The following is a 23187-nucleotide window of genomic DNA, read 5'->3' as shown; positions in this document are numbered from 1 at the left end:
CTCCAGAGGTTTGTGCCTCATCTCTGGTTGCTAGATTGATTTGGGGTCTGCCCACTGGCTTGCCTCCCCTTGGTTATTTCCACCACATCCACATCCGGTGTCACGGCCTCTAGTATTATGGTTTGACGCAACTGATCCTCTAGTCTCAGATTGGTTCCTTTGTTGATTTGACTGCTGAACAGTTCCTTATCCTACAGAGAAACTTCCCTGGTTACTGCGACAGTCACTCTGGTAGTGTCCCCTTCTTCCACATTTAAAACATTCAATGTGAGGAAAGAAAGTTGTCCTTCTTCTCTGGTTATTACCACTAAATCCTCTGCCTCTATTTTGATTTCGTCGTCCCATGCTTCCTCTACCAAAGCTATTGTTCCCAGTTAAGGCACTATTATTCAAACAACCTTGTATTATTTCCAGAATAGCTTCTTCCCCCACCAGATTGGTTCGACCCTGAGTATCCACCCCTCTTGGAGTTTTGGCTACTTGGGCCCCACCTGTCTTTTCTTTTTTCTTGGGACTGATCCTTTCCTTTCAAAGACCTTGCCTCAGCAATATAGGCCTTCCTCAGCAATATTTCAAAATCTACACACTCAAATGGTTTGGTGTAGTCTTGAATGTCCTCACGTAATCCATGCTCAAATTTCCTACACTTAGCTTCCTCTGAGACGAACATTCCAACACAGAACTGTAGAAGTTCCTGAAATTTCTATAAATACTCGTACACTATCATCCCACCTTGTTTAAGCTCAAAGAAATCATTCACTTGTTTGTCCACATAGCTCGGAGGATAGTACTGTTTCTTGAATTGTATAGTAAAGTCCTTCCAAGTGATTCCTGCTTGGTTATATTGCCTCTCGTTGTATAAGGTCTACCATCTAAAAGCATCTCCTTGTAGAAGGAAACTAGAAAATTCTAACTTCTTGACATCATCACATTTGAGCATTTCCAATGCCCTTTCGACATTTCTAAGCCATGATTCAGCTTCACTGGGTTTTTAGTCCCATGGAATTACTTCACGCCAAACTTCAAAAATCACTCATACGACACCTTCCTTTCTCCAACCTTGGGTGTGGTCTGAGAGACGGCTTCCACTATTGATTTCACCAAATTCAAAACTTTAGTTTCCTTATCAACCCTTGCGGGCTGTTGCACAGTCGGTTCCCCGTATATCTCAGTTGGGGCATCTTCGAGGTCCAACTCGTCCATCATTTCGTGAACCACAACCACATTCACAATATCGTCCAAGTTGTTGTTTCTGACCTCCTCATGTCTTACTTGAACATTACTCTCTTCAACCTCATCTTCTGAAGATCCATGGTAAGATTCTTCTTCTAGTGGTAGGTTAGCGAATTCTTCTTCCTCCGAAACATAATCCGAATCATTATCACTATCTTCATAATCCACTAATAGTGGATTTGGTTGAGGCATCTCACTTGGATCCACTTGATCCTCATCAGACGAATAAGGATGATTACGGGTATTGGGACGTCTCGACATTCTACAATCCAAACATGTCATAGGTAAATTTTCTTATCTACTATATGCTACAATAAAGCTTTATAAATCACTCCATTTTATTATAACATATTGCACATAGTATTCAACATCATTTCATAATTCAAACTTTTATTATATATAAATTATTTTTTTTACACACACTTAATATTTCTTTATTTAACAACGAACTAAAATTAACCATCTAATCCTCATCTACCCCACTATCTTCTCCATCGCCAGGATCATCCACTAAGGGATTATCTCCTAAAGGATCATCATCTATAGGATCCCCTAAAAATGGGTCCTCCTCCGGATCCTCTTCTTCTTCCGAGTTTTCTCCTTCATTGCCTACTTGATGTGCCTCCAATATTTCCACATAGACTTGTATCTCCTCCAATTTAGCTATCCTAAGTTGATTATGTTGTTGCAAATCATTCACTTGTCCCTCCAATTGAGTGTTCCTCTCCTCCAGCTGAGTGTTCCTATCTTCTTGTAACTTCTTCTCTCTCTCAAGATCTTCAACCTCTCTTTTGAGTCTTCGCTCAGTCTCTCTGTCACGCCCCGTTCCAGGAACATGACTTATTGGCAACACGTGTGTGCACCCACGTGCCGCCACCCAAAACACGGACTCAAATACCATTATACCAACACAAAGTTAAACAAAAATCCCGCAGCACCTCCCCGTATATCAGAGAATGCCTCCTGCACAACATATAACAATTTAAACCAACAATTTTCCATACCACCAAACTAAATATCCAGGGCCTCCGGCCATATCATCCCAAACATAAATCATCATACACACATACATATCAAGGCATCAAGCCTAACCATCCAAAATCATCATTCATCCCACACATTACGTATATATCCCAATATACACTTAAGCCAAAGACTAATCAAACACCACACAAAATAAAACAACAAACCACCCCAAGTCCAGGCCATCCGCGTCACGCTCCTTCCTGCTGATCCGTAGTCGGAGCACTAGCGCTAGTACCTATATCACCTGAGGAGGGGAAAAATAAAACGGTGAGCAGGAGGCTCAGTAGGGATATCGAATAGGAATATAAAATAAGTAATAAGGCCGGAATATTATTATAAAAAAAAATAAAGCTATGCAATAATATGCCATGTCGTCAAACAAAATGCAATCCGTACGTCCAACCGAGCCATGTTACTAGAGCCAATTAACCGGAACCACTAGCACATGCTCTCACAAATATTCCATATCATGCCACTAGAGCCAATTACCGGAACCACTAGTGCATGTTCACACAAGTACCATCAACCGTGTCACTAGAGCCAAATATCCGGAACCACTAGTACACGTTGACGTACGTACCAAAATCCAAACCACCACTTTCACCATGCACAAATGCAACATCACACATGAATGTTATACAACTAAATTTATTTGCGCGCAAACTCATTAAAACATGTGATCAAGAATATCGACTACTCGATAGATGACCGAGTGTCCACGGGTAATGCATTCAACATTAAATACACAACATAGCAATTTGAGTTCACAATAGTACACAATCCAAGGCTTGTTTCCCCTTGAACAAAAAGGCGGAAACTAATGAATTTAACACAATTCGGGTAGCCAATAGTATTTTGAGATTAAGGTTTAAGAAAATCCCTACCTCATTTGAGCAAAAACCTCACCACAACTCTAGCAACCACTTCTCCAAGTTCAAGTAACCTAATTTATAACATTTACAATCATTTCCCTTCCAACAATATCAATTTCAACACATACATTCACAATAAAGACACTTACCTTAGTCAATTCTTCAAACCCTTGCTCAATCCCTTCTCCTCCTACCTCCACACTTCAATCCAAGTTCAAATCTAGTATCAATATCCATAAATTTTGATTAAACAACAAACTTTTACCCCAAAACCTCCAATTTCACGAAATCCCACAAAACCCATAAACCCTAGCTTGAAATCCATGGAAATCTGACCTCAATCTTGAAGAAATCTTGAAAACCAAGCTTTAGAAAGTCCAAAATCTTCAAGTCAAGCTTCTTTCTCCTTGATTCACACCAAAATCCTTCTTCTCTCTGGTTCTCTCTCTCTCTCTCGGCGTTCTCTCTGTCAAATGTGTAAGAAATAGTAACCCATAACTGTCTAAATGTGTTTTAAAACGAAATTTATCGTCGAGTGTCCGGACGGCTCATAAAGTGTCCGGACACTTTATGAACAAATCGAGACAGAGTGTAAAACTGTTCAAAAACTGCTCGAGGTGTCCGGGCACTTGTTTGGGTGTCCGGACACTTCACATTTTATTTTATTTTTTATTTTGGGTTTTCACACTCTCTCAATTGGAAAATACGACCTTTGAGCCTCATTTCCTCCACATTCTTGTGGTACAGTTGTTTCTCAAGCCTCGCCATCTTACTCCAGTTAAGGTCTTCAATCACCACATTGGCATGTCGCTTGATTTCCTCAATCATAAGTCCAGCAGCATGAACATAGTACTCATGAGTTCCCGAAATTTTCTTTACTACCACACTAAGAGCATGAGTAGGTGTGGTATCATCTCCCCTTCGAGTCACTACCCAAAGTTCTAAATCTCTAGTTGGGTCACTCGAATCTTGATGATAAACCGGATCCTCATAGCCTAATTTCCTAACCAAGTCATCAAGGATCCTTCTTCGACTCAGCACAACTCGTTGTCCTCCATTTCACCTATCACCAAAATTTCACCCAATCAGACTTCAACATATATTCATAATTCCTAGATCTCATAAATTTTATATTTTATTATTCTTGTTATTATTTTTTTTCCTACTACCGGCCTTTTAAACCTTTGCTTCGATACCAAAAATGTAACACCCCTATTTTAAGATGTCACATGGCGCGGTAAATTGTTCAAAAGTCAATCTCGTGACCTTTGACCCAACCACCATAAGCCTTATCGAGCATAAAATAAATAAATACAACCTTAATTATTAAACATATGTTTTATTCTTACAATATCCCAAATTTACACAAACTTAATAATAATAATATTCTAAAGTCACGATCATTGAGGCCACATCCTTATTATTCTTCTCCGAAAATCTTGAATTATTTTTCTACACGATTGAAACGTGTAGGAGAGGTTAGCCCAACTATGTTATCAATTAAAAATATTAAAGATGACATTTCCAAAATACACTTTAATTCAGGAAAATAAATACTCAAAACATTTGAAATTACTGTTCATGTCCATAGAGAATTCTTGTACACAAAGTAAAGGTTAGTCATAAACCAATCCTTACTAGCCTCAGTCGTTACTAGCCTCCAATCACATTTCTGAGTATGGTTTAATCATAGACTAAATCCATACTAGGTATGGTCGAAACTAGCCTCGAATTCAATCAATCGCCTGAGTCCGTATAGAACCACCCATTTGGCCAAATCAATCCCACAACCAGGTCAGGGTTGAGGGTAGCTATGTGCACATGCTAACTTCATAAATTTCACAAATCACTTCGCCAGATTCTCAACATAGAATCAATAGGTACATGAATAGTTTTTAAAAAAATAGCAATATTCAGAAACAAATTCTACCTTTTTAAAATCAAATGCCAACACTTTCCACGCTTCAAACTCAACATCATTTTCCAAGGCATCTTTCACTAAAAATTCAGCAATCGTTTCCACTCTTGCGAGTAAAGTAATCTCTTATAATACCACAAATCAACCATTGGAAAATAATCCAAAATTTATATACATAACCCACAAAATAATTTTCTTGTTCTTCATAAACATTTCTTATGTCATATTGAATTCACAAATAAAGATTCAAAAAATGTCTTCACATACTTTTATAAAACATTTTACAAGAACTCATAAAATAATTTATATGTTATAGCATAAGGGCGCCTCACCGTTTTCGCGTTTACTAAATTTTTAGGCGGGTGCCTTTCCTTTACGTTTATCGAACACCAAATCGGGACCTTCGTCCTCTTGTCCTATCTAACCAAAACATAATACAAATATCACAAACAATCCTAAATCACTAATCAACACTAAACATATCCCATACAAATTGTACTAATCACCAAGAACCCATCTCACCAACCTAAATCTCTTACCCAAAACACATGATAATATTAACTAAGTTTTATGTCGTAACACGGATACTATAAATCGTTTGCCTATGAGTAAAGACATACATTGTTTCACTATATAATCTTATCTAATTTAAAAGATACAAAAATCCTCACCGTATTACGTCTTCCACAAATGAAATATAACCCAAAGCATTATATAAAAATATCATATTTGGATTTTACCCATACAGAAAAGACTATCCCGTTCTTATACCAATTAAAACTCAAAGAAAATTGTCAATTATGGATCTTCCATTGTTGTTCCAGACCATTAGTCAACCATATACACAATTCAATCATAAACTAACAACCCTATACATACTATGATTTGCTAACCAATAACTTATATACTAAAAATCATAACATAACTAGTTCCTTAGATTTACAGGAAACTTACCAAAAAAAATACTTCCTTGAACAAAACTTGATCCGATCCGATCCAATCCTTAACCCCAACAATAAACTAACCAAATCCAACACCTTGAGCAACAAAACCTATCACAAACAATACTTCATGTCAAATCAAATAAGAAATCTAACTAAACCAAAAACCTTACCTTTCTCCACAACCAAATCTCTGTGCCTACAGCTCCTTATCACCACTCTGAAACACTCTCTACCGATTATTTGAAACGAGTCAAATAGAGAAACTACTCTCCCCTTTTTATAGATCAAAACTTGGTTTAATTCTTGCACCCTTTGGTATGCTTATAACTCTCTTATCATTAACACACCACTAACCCAATTAATCCAGCTCTTAAACACTTCTATAATAGTTTAAACGAACCTTGTTAATTAATAAACTAAGCACACCAAAAGACATGCCCTTAAACTAATTTTCTGAGAATTCTGGACACAGGTGTCCGGACACTAATTATACTGTCTGGACACCAACTGTATAAGGACACCAACCGTGTTGTCATAATGGCTTAGTAATGCCTTGATCTTTTGACAATAATTTTAATTCATTTAAAAATCATTGTAAACTTAATTTCTAATTTAATTATTTTAAGATTGCATATTCAGTGCCACTTTTTGAATATACAAATGACGCTTTGCTATTGGGCACCAAATTTTGGAATATTACACCATGCACGCTATCACAATTTCCACTTGAATCGGGAACGGGAATGACCGCATATTTCTCAGAATCGGCCACCTATTCTTTGCCAAACTTGGCGTACTCCTTGTTCTTCTGCAAATTAGAATAAAGTAATTATCATGTAAACATCATTATTGAGCAAGAATAGTGCATAAATTCATCCTAAGCTGCCATCAAATTCAGCAAACAAAGAAGGGCATAAAATCCTTCTAATTTGCCATCACATTCAGCAAAGTAAGAATTGCATAAAATCATCCTAATATGCCATCAAATTCAGCAATCAAATAAGTGCATAAATTCATCCTAAGCTGCCATCAAATTCAGCAAACAAAGAATTGCAGAAAATCATCCTAATTTGCCATCACATCCAGCAAAGAGAGAATTTCATAAAATGCTTTGATTCAATAACCAATGTATATGTTTCATTCTACTTAAAAAAACACTTAATTCAAAGAACATGTTCAAAATTTGTGATACATATACTTCAAATTCATGTTCATAGTGTGTAGTGAAGATAATATTTACCTTAAATCTTTCTTCCCACCATTCATTAGTAGCATCAACCGTACCCAACACAGGATTCCATCTAGTACCGATATCCTTAGACATAATTTTCGTCCACAATGTCCAATCCTTTCTGAGTGCATCCCTAGAAACAAAAAATCGCAGCCGATAAAGTAGTTTTTTAAAGCAATTGCATAACATAAAAAAACCCAAAATGACCACAGATCAAGTGAAATTTTGAAATCAATTGCATCTTTCCTCTTCATATAACTATTATGGGTGAACAGATAAACTCAAATGCAGTAGTAGATTACAGAAAAAAAAAAATCCAAATCAAACGAAGAAAAGATAAGTTTCAACCAAACCTTTGCTCTGTTTGGTAGAGCGGATAGTTTGATTTTCAATGCTAGCGGAAATGCTATAAAAAAAATATTGAGTTTAAAATTGTAAAATATGTTGTGAGGTGTTTGGTGAAGTAAAAGTTGATGCTAGTTGCAAAACTGTTGAAATAATATTAGTTTTTTTTATATTAAAATTAATCTAATAAATATAATTCTTACTAAAATTAATTTTAAGTATTATTTAATAAATATTTTTAATTATTAATTAATAAAATATTAATATTTCTTTATTTTAAGTATTATAACTGTTAAAATATTTTATAGTATTAAAATTGTTAAAAATAATTTTAAGTATTAAAATTATATTTAAGCTAATAAATATAATTTATTAGTAAAATTAATTATAAATTGTTTTATATCAACACTGAAATTAATGTTGTAAATATTAATAAAAAAGTAAAAGAAATTAATGTTGTAAATATTAATAAAACTAGTTGCATACTCGCGCTTCGCGCGGCATTATGTAATAGTTGTCATTAGTAATGTGTTTCGCTAAGATAAAAGTTTGAAGCATTAAAAATTTAGAATCTATGACAACTTGTAAAGCATATTTATACAAAGTGACAATTGAATGTCAAATTTTTGACAAATATGCAATAAAAATCCAAGAAGTTTTATGACTTCCTAATGGACAACCATGAGAACGCAAGATGTCGTGCATTCGTAAGAGTTGCTTCTTGTTAGGACTAACGAATAGGGAATGAACTAAGAAAAAAAAACATAATGCAAATGCAGTTCAAGCATTATTGTAAAAAAAATCTGAGATGTTAATGCTTTCACATAATGATGGAAAATTCAGTCTCATAGACTGATATTCAAGTCACAGATGGTTACTACAGCCCATCACTTACACTGAGCTTAGTATTACCTGTCAAAGAGAGACATATGAGATGAGAGTGCGCTGAAGCAATGGGCTGGCCATGAGAAGAGAGATGAGGGCTCCTTCGATAGAATACACATAGTCTGCCTCGAAGTGCAGCTGTGCAGGCGCGCAGCGTACCAACCTTAATTTCAAAGGCAAAGCCTAAGTCCTAAGTACTAATTTCCACTACTATCACACCCAAGCCTAAGTCCTAAGTTCTAATTTATGTTCCTCTCAAGAACTATACGCATGAGATTGTTTCTCTATGTACAGTACGCTCGAGGGTCTCCTTGGTTAACCATTACTCCACTGCCATTTATACGTCGTTGGTCTACATCTTCTTGCTTGGGGCATCATTTCTAGATCTAAATCATTTGTCCAATGAAGCCCCAAGCAACTAATCACCAGATCTAGCAAAATTAAATTCAACAAAAACAATCCATAAGAATAAACTTTCATGACAATGATCCACTTCAAATAGAATTTCAATATCCCACCAAAACCAATCCAACAATCTAAACACTTACCACCAGGAAGAATGTCCCCTTACAGCTTCAGCAATTTAGCAAGCCAATTGAGAACAATCACTTCAATCTTATTTGCTGCAAGAGAAGTCATCAAACTGACCTACTTAAACCTACGATGTTAAGGCCAAACATTCCTCCTAAAAATCCAAGAACACTGCTATTAGAAGGATAATAAGTAAAGTAATCTGGGCTTTGCCAATTTGACATGCCCAATATTTTTTCCTTGATCAGTGTCTGCAACCATACAAAAGCTCTATCAAGCGAAGATCTGCAGAATTAACAAAGAATATTAAGCAAGGGCTTTCGTAATAATATAACAAAGACAAATGATGAACAACTTATTATATAATTCTTAAATTATGAAGTGAGGAAGATATTTAAAAATCAAATTGAGCACTATACCATCAAGAATATCTTTCATCGACTTGGGACCATTTGGGGCAGAATGGTTGTAGGTTACAAAGGTACTCGGGCTAAAAGCAAAGAAAAGAAACTCCCTAAACCCCAGGAGATGTTGTTAGACTTTCTGTTATTTCTCCTTCTTTCTATTATATGTTTTCTTTTCTCTAAGTGCTGTCGTTTTAGTGTTCTGTTACTATGTTGTTTTGGTCTTTATTTTACTTAAGTAGTTGTCTTCTCCTAGGGTTTTTAGTAAGACAATATTTCGCTTTCTAAGACATTCCTTTCAACAAAAGTATGTGATGAGCGCCGTATTTGGATCTGTGGTAATCTTGATTATGCATTTGAGTTTTAAACATGGTATCGGAGCTTAGATCTGTCGTGGCTCTCATCTTCGGAAGGCTGTTCTAGGAACTTCGTTTTTCTCTGTTTTGTGTCGATGTCGATGTCAAATCTTGTCAATCCCTCTATCAGTAGTCTACCCATCTTCACGGGTGAGAAGTATGACTATTGGTCCACCATTTTGCGAACTTATTTCAAGTCTAAAGGACTTTGGGAGCTTATTGAAGTTGGATGTCCAGTGTGCTTGGTTGACTCTACCACTGCCACTGCTGGAGGAGCCTCCTCTAAGAAAGATGCCTCTGTTGATGATGCTAAAGTGAAGAAAGAAATCGAAAATGACAATACTGCTTTGTTAGTTATTTAGATGACAGTCGCAGAAGTCATTTTTCCAAGAATTTCAAATGCTGCTTGTGCGAAGCGTGCTTGGGATATTCTTAGCACAGAATATCAAGGGCACTCTAAGGTACGTGTTGTCAAACTTCATAGTCTCCGTCGTGAATTGATGAATCTTTTGATGAAGGAAGGGGAACTTATCAAGGACTATTATACACGGGTTATGGATGTAGTGAATAAATTACGAATTTGTGGCGAGGATATGCCTGATAGAAGGGTGATTGAGAAGATACTCATTAGCCTAACTCCTAAGTACAACAATATTGTGACTACTGTTGAAGAGACAAACAGTCAAGATTCTATGACTGTTAGTGATCTAGTTGGGTCACTAGAAGCTCATGAAACCCGTGTAAAGATAGAAGGGGTAAATGCTGATACTATTGAGAGTGCCTATCAAATGAGGATGAGTCAAGAGATGCAGAAAAATTCATCACCAGGGTGGAACAAACAGTCAAGTACTAAACCTATTTGTAATTTCTGCAAGAGGGAAGGTCATCTAGAGGAATCCTGCTGGAGTAAAACAAAGCCCCAATGTAGCTATTGTAAAAGAGAGGGACATGTTGAAGAGCATTGTTGGAATAAAGGAAAATCTCAATGTAAGGGATGTGGAAAGTTTGGACACACTGTCAAAGAGTGCAAGGGAAAAAACAAAGACAAGCAACAGGCCAATTTTGCACAAGAGACCAGTGATGATGAAGAACACTTGTTTATGGCCTGTTTTAATGCCACTAAATCTAGTAATTGCTCTTGGTTTTTGGACTCAGGGGCCAGTAATCATATGACAGCAGATGTTAAGTTGTTTAAGACTCTTGATAGATCTGTTACTACTCAAGTTGTGTTAGGAAATGGAGAATTGGTGAGAGTAGAAGGCAAAGGCACTGTCACTATACCCACTTCCAAGGGAAAATATCTCATTCAGGATGTTATGCTTGTACCTGATTTAGATTCTAATCTTCTTAGTGTTGGTCAGTTGATGGAGAAAGGTTTTACTCTTGTGTTTGAAGGTAAGACCTGCAAAATTCTGGATGGGAGCAAGAATAATAAACTGGTTATCACTGTGCAAATGCAAGGAAGGAGGAGTTTTCAATTAGATTTTACCAAAGGAGAATCAGAACTGGCCCTTAAGGTGACCGATGAAGACTCTTTTTTATGGCATCAGAGGCTTGGACATCTGAGTCATCAAAACATTAAGAGAATCCATGATTTTAACCTAGTGAAGGACTTGCCAAGAGTTGATACTAGTTCTCTTGTGTGCAGCAGTTGCATGGAAGGAAAACAGAAAAGGAGGCCCTTTCATGATAACTCTACCTGGAGAGCAAAGGAATGTTTAGAACTCATACACTCTGATGTATGTGGCCCAATGCACACTGTTACTTCTGAGGGAAATAGGTACTTTATGTTGTTTATTGATGATTTTTCAAGAATGACGTGGGTTTATTTTTTGAAAGAAAAATCTGAAGTCTTTAGTGTTTTCAGGACCTTTAAAGCCTTTGTTGAAAAACAGTCTGGTAAACTAATTAAAACTCTCAGGACTGACAGGGGAGGTGAATTTACTGGCAGAGATTTTGAATTGTTTTGCACCCTACATGGGATCCACCATCAACTCACGGTAGGCTATGCTCCAGAACAGAATGGGGTCTCTGAACGCAAAAACAGAACTGTTATGGAGATGGCAAGGACTCTTCTAGCAGGGAAGCAACTTCCTAAGTGGTTGTGGGCTGAAGTTGTTAATACAGCTGTTCATCTCCTCAATAGGTGTCCTACCACTTCTGTAACAAACATGACTCCTCTGGAGGCTTGGTCAGGTACAAAACCCTCAGCAAAATATCTCAAAGTGTTTGGTAGTGTGTGCTATATACATATTCCTGATACTAAGAGAAAAAAGCTTGACAAAAAATGTGAGACAGGTATTTTCTTGGGATATAGCACAAGGTCAAAGGGCTATCGAGTGTATAATCTGGAGTCTAAAAGGCTCGTCATTGCCAGGGATATTAAAGTGGATGAGCAAGCTGTTTGGGACTGGGATGAACATGTCACTAAACATTTGTCTGTTGATACTGCTGAACCTGATTCAAGGGTTAAGGAGCCATCCGAAGAGAAAGATGCAAATACTGGTGAAAATCTATCTGTTGTGTCTGATGAATCAGATAAGAGTTCCAATCCAAGGAGTGAAACTGATTTCCACGATCATTTTAGTGAAGAAGACTCTGAATCACATGCGTTGAAGCACAAGAGTTTAATTGATATTTATGAGAGTTGCAAGCTGACTGCTCTGGAACCTACAAATCTAAATGAAGCTCTCTGCAGTAAGGTGTGGACTTCTGCCATGAAAGAAGAGTTAAATCAGATCGAAAGAAACAATACCTGGAAGTTAGTGAATCTTCCTGCTGATAAAGAAGCAATAGGGTGAAGTGGGTATTTAAGACAAAATTGAATCCTGACAACTCTGTTTTAAAATACAAAGCCAGACTAGTAGCAAAGGGGTACTCTCAGAAGTATGGGAAGGATTATACAGAAACATTTGCCCCTGTTGCCCGTATGGAAACTGTCAGATTATTGTTTGCTCTAGCAGCTCAAAAGAAGTGGACTTTGCATCATCTTGATGTCAAATATGCTTTCCTCAATGGAGTTTTAGAGGAGGAAGTGTTTGTCCAACAACCTCCAGGTTTTTTCAAACAAGGTGAAGAACTAAAAGTGTTCAAGCTAAGCAAAGCTCTATATGGTCTCAAGCAAGCTCCAAGAGCTTGGTATAGCAAAATAGATGATTATTTTATTGGCCACGGATTCAAGAAAAGCTCAAGTGAATCAACTCTTTATGTTAAACAAGGAGTCAGTGGAAAGAAAATAATTGTCTCTCTATATGTTGATGATTTGGTGTTGACTGGAAATGATGAAGAACTTATAGCAGATTTCAAGAAGAACATGAAGGAGACGTTTGAGATGAATGATTTGGGGTTAATGAATTATTTCTTGGGGATTGAGGTAGATCAAAAACCAGGACATGTTTTCATATCTCAGAAGAAGTATGTGAAGGATTTGTTAAGCAGATTTGGAATGGAGGACAGCAAGGCTGTTGCAACTCCCACAGATGCTCATGAGAAAATTTTAAAGGCAGATGGTTCTCCAAGAGTTGATTCAAGACAGTATAGGTGTATGGTAGGAAGCTTACTCTATCTGTCATCAACCAGACCCGATATTTAGTATGCTGTAAATATGTGTTCAAGGTTTATGCAAGCTCCTTGTGAAAATCATTTAATTGGTGTCAAGAGGATTTTTAGGTACTTGCAAGGTACACAGAACTATGGTATTCATTATCATCACAAGGCTGAAGCTAAGTTACAAGGGTATTGTGATAGTGATTGGGGAGGTTCTCCTGATGACCTCAGGAGTACAACTGGATATGCTTTCTCTTTTGGCTCTGGTGTTTTTAATTGGCTGTCAAGGAAGCAGAAGACAACAGCTCAGTCTACAGCTGAGGCGGAGTATGTTGCTGCTGCTCTCACTGCAAACCACACTGCTTGGCTTAGATATGTGTTGGATGATCTTGGTGAATTGGAAAAAGGGCCCACTAGCATTCTCTGCGATAGCAAATCTGCCATCTCAATGTCCAAAAATCCTGTTTTTCACAGTCGAAGCAAACATATTGCTATCAAATTCCATGTTCTAAGGGAAGCTGTTCACAAGAAAGTTGTTGCTGTTGATTTCTGTTCAAGTGAAGATCAGCTTGCAGATTGCTTCACCAAAGGTCTGCTGAAGTCTAAGTTTGCTGAGATGAGATCTAGACTGGGAGTGAAGGAGAAATAACTTCAAGGGGGGATGTTAGACTTTCTGTTATTTCTCCTTCTTTCTATTATATGTTTTCTTTTCTCTAAGTGCTGTCGTTTTAGTGTTCTATTACTATGTCATTTTGGTCTTTATTTTACTTAAGTAGTTGTCTTCTCCTAGGGTTTTTAGTAAGACAATATTTCGCTTTCTAAGACATTCCTTTCAACAAAAGTATGTGATGAGCGCCCTATTTGGATCTGTGGTAATCTTGATTATGCATTTGAGTTTTAAACAGATGTATGGCCATTTAAAAAACAGTAGAGGAAATAATTTTCACAAAAATAATATGGATTCGTGAAATACCTGCTAAAAGCAAGACTACCGAGAAGGCCGTCGATCCCATCTTCCATCTCACTCGTGTAGGACGGCTGAGTGGAGGAGGGTTGTACACCGGAGAAAATGAAGATGATTTGCGATTTGGGGTTTCAGTGGCGTGAAGAGGTGGGTGCGTGTACCGAAGGTGAAGAGCCGTGATTGTCGTCAACAATGGAAAGGTGAAGAGGCTGAATTGATTCATGAATCTTTCCACATTCAGGGCTCAAAGCTCGGAAGGTGAAGAGGCTCAAATCCATCGAGATTCAAGGGCATTGAAGATTTTTTTTTAATGAAAAACAAATTTTAATCTAGGTGGAAGCTGAATTAATCGTGCAGGATATGAAGAGACGTTAGGAGATATTAAAGACCGGAGAGACGTTAGAGGAATTGTTATTTAATCCTTTTTTTGTGAATTTTAATTGAAACTATAATTAACGTGTCAATCATATGCTGAATGCAAAAGCTGATGTGGCGTCATTAAAACTCAGAAAACTTTCTCTCAGCTTCCGTAATTATATATGTATAGATAGATAGATAGATAGATGTTATCATTTTTTAGGACCCACATTATTAAAAACTAATAGAATGTAATCATAATGTGGGATCCACATTATTAAAAAACAAAAAGAAAAAGAAAAAGGGAGGCTAAACGCCTCCCGCTCAGGGAGTTTCTTTTCCTCCAACGGATCTGCTCCCGGATCCACTGCACCAAATAGGCAACTTACAATGTCTAACAAGGAAATGAAGTCAGCAGATGAATGTCTCTGAAGCTCTGAAGCTGTGGACGCAAATAAGAAGCTGTGAGTGAATAGATCGACTGAGGTGTAGAGATAGGGATGCAAGTGGGTGAAGCTGTGGACACAAAGAAGCTTCTGATTTTGGATCGACTTAGGTGTAAAGATCGGTTTAATAAAAAAATAATTTTTTTAATTATTTAAGCGTTAACGGTAAATAAGCTTCCCATGGGAGCGGAACAGATGTTAACGGAACCGCTGCCTGTGTGACAGTTGTTCTACTACCAACGTTGTGCCGTTTGACAGAGCATTGGCCGTCAACGGATCACTTAGCGGATCCACTGTGGCCGTCACCCTGCCAAACAGGCAGGAAAAAAAATGCACTTTCCAATGTGAGAGACATGATTCTCCCATAAACCCCGAAATCCCATGAATCCCAAAACCCTAAAATCCCATAAAAAATATATTATTTCTTTTGGGCTTCATTGGACAAGCCTAGTACTAGCGGGTGGGCCCGTCCCACATCTCTCTGATGGTCTCATCAACCGACCAACCATCCATCCAACGGAACCTTTTCTATCGGCTGGGGGGGCATCACTTACGCAACCGGGCAATCTCCGGCGATTCACCTTCCGACTGATAATCTGATGACTACATCGGACGAGGAAGACGAGATCCTGGCCCAGTTCCTTGAATCTGAGGTTCTTGATGTCTCCGTCCAGGTCCCACCCTATTACTTGCAATTGTACAGACTCTGTAGGCGTCTATGTATTGATGTCTTTGGAGATTTTTTTGGTCAAATATAGGATGCGGAGGCAGAGGCAGAAGCAGTGGTGAAGGGAGAAGAGGAACCCAAAACTAAGAGATTGAGGATGGAAGAGCCAATTGAGAAGGGACCCTGTTCCTCCTCGTCTTTTCCTCCTCCTTCAATAATGCAGCCGCAGTCAAATAATGATAATAGCAGTAAAATAATTTCGAGGAGAATCGAAAGTGGAACTTTTAGCAAGATTCCTCCAGAGCTTTTTCCTCATATACTCAAATTCCTCTCTTCTGAGGTACCATCTCGCTAGCCTTTTCGATTTCTTTTGTGATCAATTCGTTTTACCATATATTCAATTTGTCATTGAAAAATAATTTTTAAAATCACCGGTCTTTTGCTGATTATTGACAGGATCTTGTTGCCTGTTCACTGGTCTGTAGATTTCTCAATTTTGCGGCTTCGGATGAGTCTTTATGGCGTCGTCTGTCAGTCTGCTTTTCATTAAAATTTAATTTTATTGTTATTTATTTTTGCATTTAGGATCTTTGTCAATGATGGAGAAAATTGTGATTGCATTTGTTAAAGTCATATAATATCTCTGTGTGCTCTGTGGGTGGGTGTAGCTACTGTATGAGATGGGGTCTCTTGCCCCCTACTTACAAATTACGGGAATCTGCATGGAAGAAGCTCTATATTCAGGTATAGTTCTTTCAATTTATTCCTTATTTTTCAATCATAGTTCTCCTGTATGGTCACAGAAAGAGGTCGAGAAAAAAAATAGAAAACCTTTATCCAAAGTATCCATGTAACACAAATTAGAAGATAATTGTGAAAACTGAAAACCCGTTTAAGATGGTATGGGGTATGTACAACATAAAGATAACGGTGCAGCGATGAGGAAAATCGAGAGAATGTGTGTAGCTGTGTAGGAGAGAGTAGGAAACAAAGAGTAAGACCTTAAAAGATATGGTTTGAAGTAGTAAGAAGGGATATAGATTAAATAGTAGTTGATAAAAGTATGACCCTAGATATAAATGAATGGTGGAAATGAATATACGTAGTGAATTCCTATTGATTTTCTCATTGACTCATTTAGTTGATCCTGAACTTTTGGGATAAAGGCTCGGATGATGATGATAACGATGATTTGTCTTAATGACAATATTACATGCCTACATGCATGGTCATGTAAAGTGAAATGCAAAATTCACACAAGTGCTTTATATCAACTTTCTCTGGTGAAGAATGTTAGAGATTATGTAGAATTCTTAATTGATCACTTAGATATTAATTACTTGAAACACAAACACAGTTGGGCTTGTCTCAGCACTCTGAAACCCATACCCATACCTTTTCATTTTTCAGCGTGATGAAGAGGACATGATTGAACTTGTTAGGAACTGTCCCTCTGAGTTTAGAGAATACTACATTCAAATGCAAGCAGCAAAAAGAAGCCAAGCCCCCCTCCCTTCTCAGGTATTGTTGCTTGAACATTTTGTTTTCCTTTCTTTTTTTGCTTTTCAATGTTTTTTCCCTCATGTCATGTCAAAAGGGATATGCTCTCCATCATACAATGGAAGTCACATGGTACTCATTAGAGCACTTGCAATGGTGTTATTTTGTCTGGGCCAACAAATATGTATGGGGTTTTGTGTTTTGTTGATGTGGTTGTATTGGGTTTTGTGTTTTGCTGACGTGGCTATATTGGAAGATGTGTTTTATATTGAAAGATTGTATTTTGGTGTAGTTTTATTCGGGAGAACATGGAGGGCATGGGAATTTGTTGGGTACCATGTTGGGTGGGAAGGAAAATGTATAGAAATTTGTGTTTTGTTGATGTGGTTATATTGGGAGATGTGTTTTGTTGATATGGTTGTATTGAGAGACATGTTTGACTTGACTTTTTATGTAGTAGAAGTGGGACCCAATATAAAATTTTGTTGGCCCAGCAAATTATCACTACTGTAATTGCTCTTACTTGGGCTTGTAACTGTGAGATCGAAAAGAAGTGGTTTTTTGGTTATGGAATATTTTTTTCCACTTTGTTTCTCATTAATGAAAAATTGGTTTGCACTCTTTGCTGTTGATAGCTCATTTGTTTATCGTCTTTTTATTCGTTAAGAAGATCCATATGGCAGACGAGAGTTCTCTTTCTGTAAGGATTCTGTAACTCCTTCATTCAAAAGACAAAAAGAATTGCTCCCAAGTCTTTGAGTACTCTTTGGACTCCAGGATGATGGATCCTTGATCCCTTTTCCATACTGCAATTGAAAGCTATTTGTTTGAATGCATATATTCATATGTTTTTTCAGTGTTAAGCCTGTTCGATTTCCTTTTTTTTTTCCCTTCAGCTACGTGCAGAGGCTTTCTCTTTCATCGTTGTATTGTTTTTGTCTATCTCCTTTTGTCTTTGTTAAATACTGCTTCTTTTCATTTTCTTTTCACTTTTTTAAAATCGATATAGCTTTTGAAGGTAAAAGACGACAGAATAGTTCTCGACAGGACAGTTGCCGACCAGGTATCATTGTGGAAGAGCAGTAGGGGCCTGACTGATAAGGTAGTGACTGACCATACTTGCTCAGGAGAAACATGTTCTTATCACCAAATTGGAGATGTATTTGTTTGTGAGAAGACTGGACATGTTCACGGTGGGAAAAACTCTTTGTCATTGGGTACATAATGGATTTCCATCCTTGATTAAATGCATCTTCTCTCTCTCTTTTCCAGTGTGTGATGATACATGCAGAGAAGTCATTATGGATCCTACCAATGAGCTTCTTGTCTGTACAATTTCGGGGCATTGTTTTGATAGATTATTGTCTCCTGCTGAAATGGAACCAGATCCTGTGAGTATGAGTTTAGTCCAGCTTAATATGTGTATTATTTATTAAAAATTATGCTGCCATGTACCTCGATGTGCCTACCTCTGACAATCCTTTTGAGTTACATATGTTTCACGCTCATTGGCTGACGTAGTTTCATTGGTATTATTTGCCCTATACTAACTACATGGTATTATCTCATTGTAAAATCAGACTGTCTAGACTGATACTCTTCTTTTCTACCCTGCAATGGTTGAACTTTTGGAGCAACTGATTGTGTTGCCCTTCATTCCTATCTATTTGTTTCATCATTCATGCATTCCCAGTCCACTCATTGGTGGATTTAATAAGGAACTGTTGGCGGTATTTATCCTCCATTCTGATTTTAATGAATTGCTTATGTGATAAATTTAGGACCAGCAACAAGGTGGTGTAACAGATGAAGCAGAACCATTTATGGGGTCTGGACGTTTTGGTACTAGTTCTTCATCTCGTTTCATGCATTTCCTGATTTTGTGCAGCCTTGAGCTTGGTCTCATCATTATGTGTACATGGCAGCGCGCGCTTACTTGCTAGGATATAATTGCAACGACGAGGAGGAGCTAGAAGCTGCTTTGAGGATTTGCTGATCCAAATCTTCTCCTTATTTCATTTGAAGGGCAAGAAATTTCACTGAATTCTCCATTTGGTTATTTCTTCATTTGGTTATCCATTTGGTCATTTGGTTAAATATTTGGTCATTTCGTCAGTGTGTTCCTTCTTGCCTAAACTTCATGGACTTTTGTTGTATAGTTAATTTATGATTCACAATCACAGACACAGAGATATCATATGAGAGACTTAACCATTGAACTTTATGCGGATAGGAGTCTTCTAAGGCTTGACGTGCCTTAATATGAATTAAGGGTTCAATCAAATCAAACTGAGGTGAATTGGAAGAAGAAATTTTCAGTAACGTTGAAAGTTTCTTCATGGATAGGATAAATCATCATTAGATTTCTAATTATGAGAAATAATTTAGTTGATAAGAAGGAGTCTTAGAATGATATATAAGAGTGATATAAACCGCATTACTAAATATTCGTAGTGGCTATGATGGGTTCTGATTGTCATTTTGTGGATGTCTCTCTCGTGGACCCAAATCTGATGATACATTGCCCGCAAGTCCAGTTTCAGAGGGAAAAAAAAAAAAAAAAACGTGGCCCCTCTCAATTTGTCAAGCATATTATCAATTGTTTGAACAGGGAAATGATGTTTGTTGTTGCATCGTTTGGTGCTCGATGATCATTGTAGAACTTTCAGGTTTCATCTTTCTTTTTCACCAATTGTACCGGTAAGAAGAAAAGACAGTTGCTTGGACAAATAAACTCTCTTGCTGTTCTGGTTCAAATCAGATCACTACGGATTTTCGTCAATGGTGTTTCACTCACCTGCCTCATAGGCCATAACCAGCCACCTAAATCCTCCCCTCACACACAAATCTCTACATCTTCAAACCCATCCCACTTGTTACATCCTTTTGTATGCTAAGAGGTGGGAGGCCTCAAAATTATTTTTTTTCACCATACATGTGAGCCTCGGTTTAGGCCTCACATCTTCCCCAAAACCCGCTCACCCACCCAAGTCATACATTGGAAAAAAATGTTTGTGCGTGTGGTTTAAATGCAAGTAGTTGGACCCTAATCCTTAGGTCATGGCTTTTGGACAAAGTGGGTTACCATCACTTCACTTGTATTGAGACCACCCACATGTTTAGGCCTATTAACATGGGCTCCATCAAGGTCCAAATTCTAACAGTTCTTTGTGTACTTGTAGATTCGTGGAGACGTAGCCCTACTGGATCAATTAATGTACTTGCTCCATATATAAAGTCCAGCTGGCAGAAAGTCCAAAACTGATGCTGACTGTTACGGCTATGATTCCATCCTATTTTAATTTACCATTAATAATCTCTGTTTTTAAGGTAACGAACAACTGAGAAGTAGAAGTAAATCAAACTAAGATGTTGTCAAGGATCTTACAGATTTTCTGTTGCGATTATGTGCCGAAATTATCTAAACTGCAACGTGCAGTGGAAGTCTCTGATATCCTATAAAACTCATCATCCCAGCATAAATCTTCAAGGATAAGTCACTATTTGATTTGTGAATAATATATTTGTGATTTATCTTCTCGTGTATATATATAGGTATCTGATTGGTGGTTGTGGTGTATTGACACATAAATCTGCCGGACAAGAGCAAAAAGAAGTAGAAAGGGAAGGGAGATGACGATCTCAGCAGCAAGCCCCAGCCCACTGATAGTGTCATTCGGAGAGATGCTGATTGACTTTGTTCCTGACGTTGCTGGTGTTTCATTGGCGGAGTCCGGTGGCTTTATCAAAGCACCCGGTGGCGCTCCTGCTAACGTTGCTTGCGCCATCACCAAGCTTGGTGGTGCGGCTTCCTTTATCGGCAAGGTATCAACTCTTCCTTCCTAACTTATGGGAACACCCCAATTAAACATACATCTAGTTTATATAAAAAAACATATATATACATCTATATAAGTACAGTTTCTAATCAACGTACTCTTCTCTTATAGGTTGGAGACGATGAATTTGGACGTATGCTGGTAGATATCTTGAAGAAGAATGATGTGAACAGTGACGGAGTATGCTTTGATAGAGAGGCAAGAACAGCATTGGCGTTTGTTACGCTGAAGAAGGACGGAGAGAGGGAGTTCATGTTCTACAGGAACCCTAGCGCGGACATGCTGCTCAAGGAATCAGAATTAAACATGGGTCTGATTAAGCAGGCCAAGGTGTTTCACTATGGATCCATAAGCTTGATAACGGAGCCTTGTAGATCTGCTCACATGGCTGCCATGAAAGCTGCTAAGGAAGCAGGTATATTGCTTTCCTATGACCCAAATGTAAGGTTGCCTCTGTGGCCTTCTCCTGAGGCTGCTAGAGATGGAATCAAGAGCATCTGGAATTATGCCGAACTCATCAAGGTATTATTTAATTGCATCACCAACTTAACTGCAATATTAATCCACTTGTGTTTTTTAATTTATCTGGCTTTCATCTTACTTTAATTTATGGAGCCGTATATGACCTAATCCTCATGCACACGAGCGAGCTCAAGCCTTAGGTTGCAGTAGTGAAGCTACAAATATTTTGTATCGCTAAATTTTGTTGAAAGTCTGTTTCCTCATGCTATTGATTAATTTATAAGTTAAACTGCTAAAATCTTTTTTTTGCAGGTCAGTGATGACGAGGTGGCCTTCCTTACACAAGGAGATGCTCTAAGAGAAGATGTGGTTCTCTCTCTGTGGCATGATAACCTCAAGCTGCTCATTGTCACTGATGGAGAAAAAGGCTGCAGATACTTTACTAAGGCAAGACAAAAAAAAATTACTTGTCATCCCGCTGTATAATCACATACACACAACAAATGCAAATGCATGGAATAATGATAAATTGTATCGAATAATAGCTTGTTTAATGAAGGATGTATTTTTAGCATGTTTGATGAAGGATGTCTTTTTAGCTTGTTTTGACGTTTACTTCAATTAATGGTGCAGGGTTTCAAAGGAAGCGTGGGTGGCTTTTCAGTAAAAACGGTTGATACAACTGGTGCTGGTGATGCTTTTGTTGGTGCACTTCTAGTTTCCGTGGCCAGAGATACTACCATTTTCGATGTGATTTCCTTTTTCTTTCCTTTTTCTTGGCCAATTAATGCTAAATCCATTTCTAATAATTTGTCATGACTTCATGTAGGATGAGGGGAGACTGAGGGAGGTTCTGTGTTATGCAAATGCCTGTGGAGCTATATGTACCACGAAGAAGGGAGCAATTCCAGCCCTTCCAAGTAACTCTGATGCTCTTGCCCTCATCAAGTCTAAGGGCAACTAGATTAGATTAAATGTCTCTTGATCGCTAAGTTTCTTCAGACACCAGAAGACTCGTGCTTTTCTTCCTTTGAAAAGCTAGTTATATTTTGTTTGATGCCATCGAATAAATAGTTATTTTTTAATCGAATAAGAGTAACTTGTTTTTGCATGAGAACTGTTTATTACTCTCATATCTAAGTACTGAATGCCCATATCAGCTGCTGTGGCACCAATTTAATAGGGCAAAAAACAACGCTAAATATCACTCCTGCAAAAACCATCTAACCCTAAAATATCATGAAAACTTGAAATCACTCTCTCTGTAAATCATGTAATCGGGTGCTCTCAATCCTAGATTCTCTCAATTATGAGTGAGTCCGATTCAAACACGTTTTTGAAGCATATCATCTAAATCGAGATTGATTGATAGCGACAAATGATCTCCAGTTGGCGGGGTTACATGTGTTTCCTTTCATATTTTTTGTTTGCAAGTACTATTGTCGTCCGAACCAACAATATGAGTTGTTTTTTGTGATTTTAATAATGTCTGTGGTCCCTCTTATGGGGTAATAGCACTTTTGGTCACTAAATAATATGACCAAATTCAACTTGGACTAACTGAAATAGTCTTACAGGATGTACTTAATCATGAAGTAAGTTATTGTTCTCTCTCTCAATGCCCTTGGTAACTTAACTACTGATATTGCAATATGCATAAG

General features: G+C 37.6%; 2 protein-coding genes and 1 long non-coding RNA gene across 5 annotated transcripts; 2 read left to right on the top strand and 1 right to left on the bottom strand.

Moving 5' to 3' along the window:
• Positions 1-3113: 3113 nt before the first annotated feature.
• LOC120006962 lies at positions 3114-3528 on the bottom strand. Its single transcript, XR_005470118.1, has 3 exons — positions 3468-3528; positions 3281-3351; positions 3114-3202 (listed from the first exon to the last, which is right to left on the bottom strand). It is a non-coding gene; the product is annotated as an uncharacterized LOC120006962 (long non-coding RNA).
• An 11981-nt stretch (positions 3529-15509) lies between these two features.
• LOC120007067 (F-box protein SKIP31) lies at positions 15510-19455 on the top strand. Of its 2 annotated transcripts, none has more exons than XM_038857232.1 (9): positions 15510-15732; positions 15817-16065; positions 16182-16255; positions 16394-16469; positions 17136-17246; positions 18235-18418; positions 18498-18616; positions 19007-19067; positions 19151-19455. In XM_038857232.1, exons 1-9 carry the CDS (start codon positions 15658-15660, stop codon positions 19219-19221), a joined length of 1020 nt encoding a protein of 339 aa, XP_038713160.1. In that variant the 5' UTR covers positions 15510-15657; the 3' UTR covers positions 19222-19455. The 2 variants fall into 2 exon arrangements, with proteins under 2 accessions (XP_038713160.1, XP_038713161.1); XM_038857233.1 differs by having other exon boundaries at positions 15511-15732; positions 18244-18418.
• A 997-nt stretch (positions 19456-20452) lies between these two features.
• Positions 20453-22635, top strand: LOC120007931 (probable fructokinase-5). Of its 2 annotated transcripts, XM_038858424.1 has the most exons (6): positions 20453-20555; positions 20781-21050; positions 21176-21586; positions 21839-21973; positions 22160-22276; positions 22356-22635. In XM_038858424.1, exons 2-6 carry the CDS (start codon positions 20859-20861, stop codon positions 22488-22490), a joined length of 990 nt encoding a protein of 329 aa, XP_038714352.1. In that variant the 5' UTR covers positions 20453-20555; positions 20781-20858; the 3' UTR covers positions 22491-22635. The 2 variants fall into 2 exon arrangements, with proteins under 2 accessions (XP_038714352.1, XP_038714351.1); XM_038858423.1 differs by lacking the exon at positions 20453-20555 and having other exon boundaries at positions 20580-21050.
• The last annotated feature ends 552 nt before the right edge of the window (positions 22636-23187 follow it).

This window comes from Tripterygium wilfordii, chromosome 10 (genome assembly GCF_013401445.1).
Source record: "Tripterygium wilfordii isolate XIE 37 chromosome 10, ASM1340144v1, whole genome shotgun sequence".
NCBI lineage: Eukaryota > Viridiplantae > Streptophyta > Magnoliopsida > Celastrales > Celastraceae > Tripterygium > Tripterygium wilfordii.
Note: the sequence above shows the minus strand (reverse complement) of the source record. Positions and strands in the feature narration are given on the sequence as shown.

Coding starts and splice junctions, on each gene's coding strand:
- LOC120007067 (XM_038857232.1), top strand. CDS start 15,658: ATGACTACATCGGACGAGGAAGACGAGATCCTGGCCCAGTTCCTTGAA. Junction 16,470..17,135: donor GGAAGAAGCTCTATATTCAG/GTATAGTTCTTT, acceptor TTCATTTTTCAG/CGTGATGAAGAGGACATGAT. Junction 18,617..19,006: donor CTGAAATGGAACCAGATCCT/GTGAGTATGAGT, acceptor TGATAAATTTAG/GACCAGCAACAAGGTGGTGT.
- LOC120007931 (XM_038858424.1), top strand. CDS start 20,859: ATGACGATCTCAGCAGCAAGCCCCAGCCCACTGATAGTGTCATTCGGA. Junction 21,974..22,159: donor GCTGCAGATACTTTACTAAG/GCAAGACAAAAA, acceptor TTAATGGTGCAG/GGTTTCAAAGGAAGCGTGGG. Junction 22,277..22,355: donor GAGATACTACCATTTTCGAT/GTGATTTCCTTT, acceptor GACTTCATGTAG/GATGAGGGGAGACTGAGGGA.